At 36.7% G+C, this 2500-nt stretch overlaps 2 protein-coding genes across 2 annotated transcripts in view; one reads left to right on the top strand and one right to left on the bottom strand.

The window, feature by feature from the left end:
• Window positions 1–550, bottom strand: part of LOC137627176 (secreted protein C-like) — a 13127-nt gene extending 12577 nt beyond the window's left edge. The window contains exons 1-2 of the mRNA XM_068358252.1: window positions 535–550; window positions 243–282 (exon numbers count right to left, since the gene is read on the bottom strand). Coding sequence (XP_068214353.1) covers window positions 243–282; window positions 535–550 — 56 coding nt within the window. The remainder of the gene's footprint in view (window positions 1–242; window positions 283–534) is intronic.
• Window positions 551–619: 69 nt separating this feature from the next.
• Window positions 620–2297, top strand: LOC137627175 (uncharacterized). The gene is made up of 2 exons (XM_068358251.1): window positions 620–715; window positions 1680–2297. The coding sequence occupies exons 1-2, from the start codon at window positions 620–622 to the stop codon at window positions 2295–2297; spliced, it is 714 nt and encodes a 237-aa protein (XP_068214352.1).
• The last annotated feature ends 203 nt before the right edge of the window (window positions 2298–2500 follow it).

The raw sequence follows: 2500 nt of genomic DNA, 5'->3' as shown, positions 1-2500 counted from the left end.
GGAGGCAGCATAAAAATAACCAACCTCGGGATAACTCCGCAGAGAATATACATGTAAAAAAACGTGTTCTCCCGAAATACTTTTAATATATTCCACTAACTAGTTTCCGACGAATCATACCAGTACGGTTTAAGTTAGAAATTAGAACGTGGATATCTAAATGTTTTTCTAGGCGAGGTACATTATAAACCTCCTTATAAACATTTGGTTTTCATTCTAAAAGCTACAGTAATATTTCTTACCGAGAATCGGCCATGTATAACTGCTTTTTATGGGACATACCTGAAACAGAAAGAGAAGATAATTAGAAATTGATAATTTATGATAACATAAAGCCAAAAAAGTGAAGCGTTTGTATCAATAATATTACTCATTGCTTTAACTATTCAAAATTGTTTAACATTCATATAATTTTTCTGAACAGGCCTTTAACATGCTTTAACGACTTAATGGGATTCATAAGTGCAACATAGTTTTGCTTTCTGTTCCTCTTCGTTCCACTTGAACTAGACAAAATGGACATTACAAACATACCAAAGAATACGAGCATAAATAACTCAAACAATGAGCAAATATACTATACTATAATCTATAGAAAAACATTTAATTTTATTAGAAAATGGAAAAAAAATCATATGAAATCTACTTTGAAACTTCAAATATAATTGTTATTGTCATATCCGCAGATATGCCAATAATGAAATTTGTTATTCTTGTACATTTGATGATGAAAACAATGGAGAGAGAGAGAGAGAGAGAGAGAGAGAGAGAGAGAGAGAGAGAGAGAGAGAGAGAGAGGGAGAGAGAGAGAGAGAGAGAGAGAGAGAGAGAGAGAGAGAGAGAGAGAGAGAGAGAGAGAGAGAAATATGCGATGTTCGTAATTACCGCTAGAAAAATAATGGAGTCTGCTGGATACCACCAAAATCGGACCTCATATTGTCCTCCAAGCGCCACCTCTCCTAAACTGGGGCCCCTCTAAGTCTCCAACCCCACAAAAAAATTAGCCAGCAAAATCCTTAGAAGATTGAGGTCTTTGCGAGTAAGTTACAAAAATGGTTTTCCTGGCCTGGTCATGATTCTCGCGTTTTGGGTGAAGATGATGACAATGTGATATGTATGTGTGTGAATGTGGGAATACAATTGTGTACATTTTTCTTGAGAAAAGTAAACTGTAATTTCTCCTTTTTTAATCTTAACATACCTTTCCATACATTAATTTCCGTCGACAAAAACAATAGGGGTAACGCTACCTTGCTGGAAGCAAATATCTATTTAACGTGTATAAAATGCATCAATTATTTCAAGATCAATAAAACTTGAATGAACATTAGTGAGACCGAATTCAGCTCTAAGTAAAAGACAGCATAGAGGAACATGAAATATTATGACTCTGTAAAAACAAAATAATAAAACATGAAAATTTGTCTCACAAAAATAATATCCATTTACAGCTTGGTGACCTGGTTGAGACCATGCCAGAGAAGATATAAGATTCTACGAACCTATCAAATGCGAGTTAAGTGCTGTATCCCCTAAGCCTAGGATTCACTTTGGCAGACAGAAATCATTCATAAGGTGACACGTGTAAATAATAAACAATCGATAAATAAAAATAAATTCCTAACAATTTTTCAACGAAACACACAAAACTAAATAGCACCATGCAACCATAACCTCAGCTAGTTGGCAATACAATCAAAGGTACGAATGCATGCAACGGCAACACAGTCAAAGGTACGATTACGAGCAAAGCTAATACAGTCAAAGGTACGATTACGAGCAAAGCTAATACAGTCAAAGGTACGAATACGTGCAAAGCCAACACAGTCAAAGGTACGATTACGAGCAAAGCTAATACAGTCAAAGGTACGATTACGAGCAAGCTAATACAGTCAAAGGTACGAATACGTGCAAAGCCAACACAGTCAAAGGTACGATTACGAGCAAAGCTAATACAGTCAAAGGTACGATTACGAGCAAAGCTAATACAGTCAAAGGTACGAATACGTGCAAAGCCAACACAGTCAAAGGTACGATTACGAGCAAAGCTAATACAGTCAAAGGTACGAATACGTGCAAAGCCAACACAGTCAAAGGTACGATTACGAGCAAAGCTAATACAGTCAAAGGTACGAATACGTGCAAAGCCAACACAGTCAAAGGTACGAATGCATGCAACGCTGAAATGCCAGCACTACCAACAAAGCTTGACAACGACACACTCAAAGGATGCAAAAACCAGGCGAGCACAAGGGCTGCATCATATGAAAATAACAACGGTCAATGTCGCACAATAATAATGCTCTTGCTATCTATTTGAACCATAAATGCGAACCTTCTCTTCGCTTGGTACTTAATTCAACAAGGTCGATAGTTGATTGACCGGGAAGATATATTTAGTTGAGCTTTAAGGTCAAATTCTCCAGCAAAATCTCTGTGCGTCCTTCAAGAATTCTGAATTACGCAATAAACTGCAACGTGACACATACGTGTATATGTA

Source organism: Palaemon carinicauda, chromosome 35 (genome assembly GCF_036898095.1).
Source record: "Palaemon carinicauda isolate YSFRI2023 chromosome 35, ASM3689809v2, whole genome shotgun sequence".
Lineage (NCBI taxonomy): Eukaryota > Metazoa > Arthropoda > Malacostraca > Decapoda > Palaemonidae > Palaemon > Palaemon carinicauda.
The sequence above is the reverse complement of the archived record's forward strand: the minus strand, read 5'-3'. Positions and strand labels throughout refer to the sequence as shown.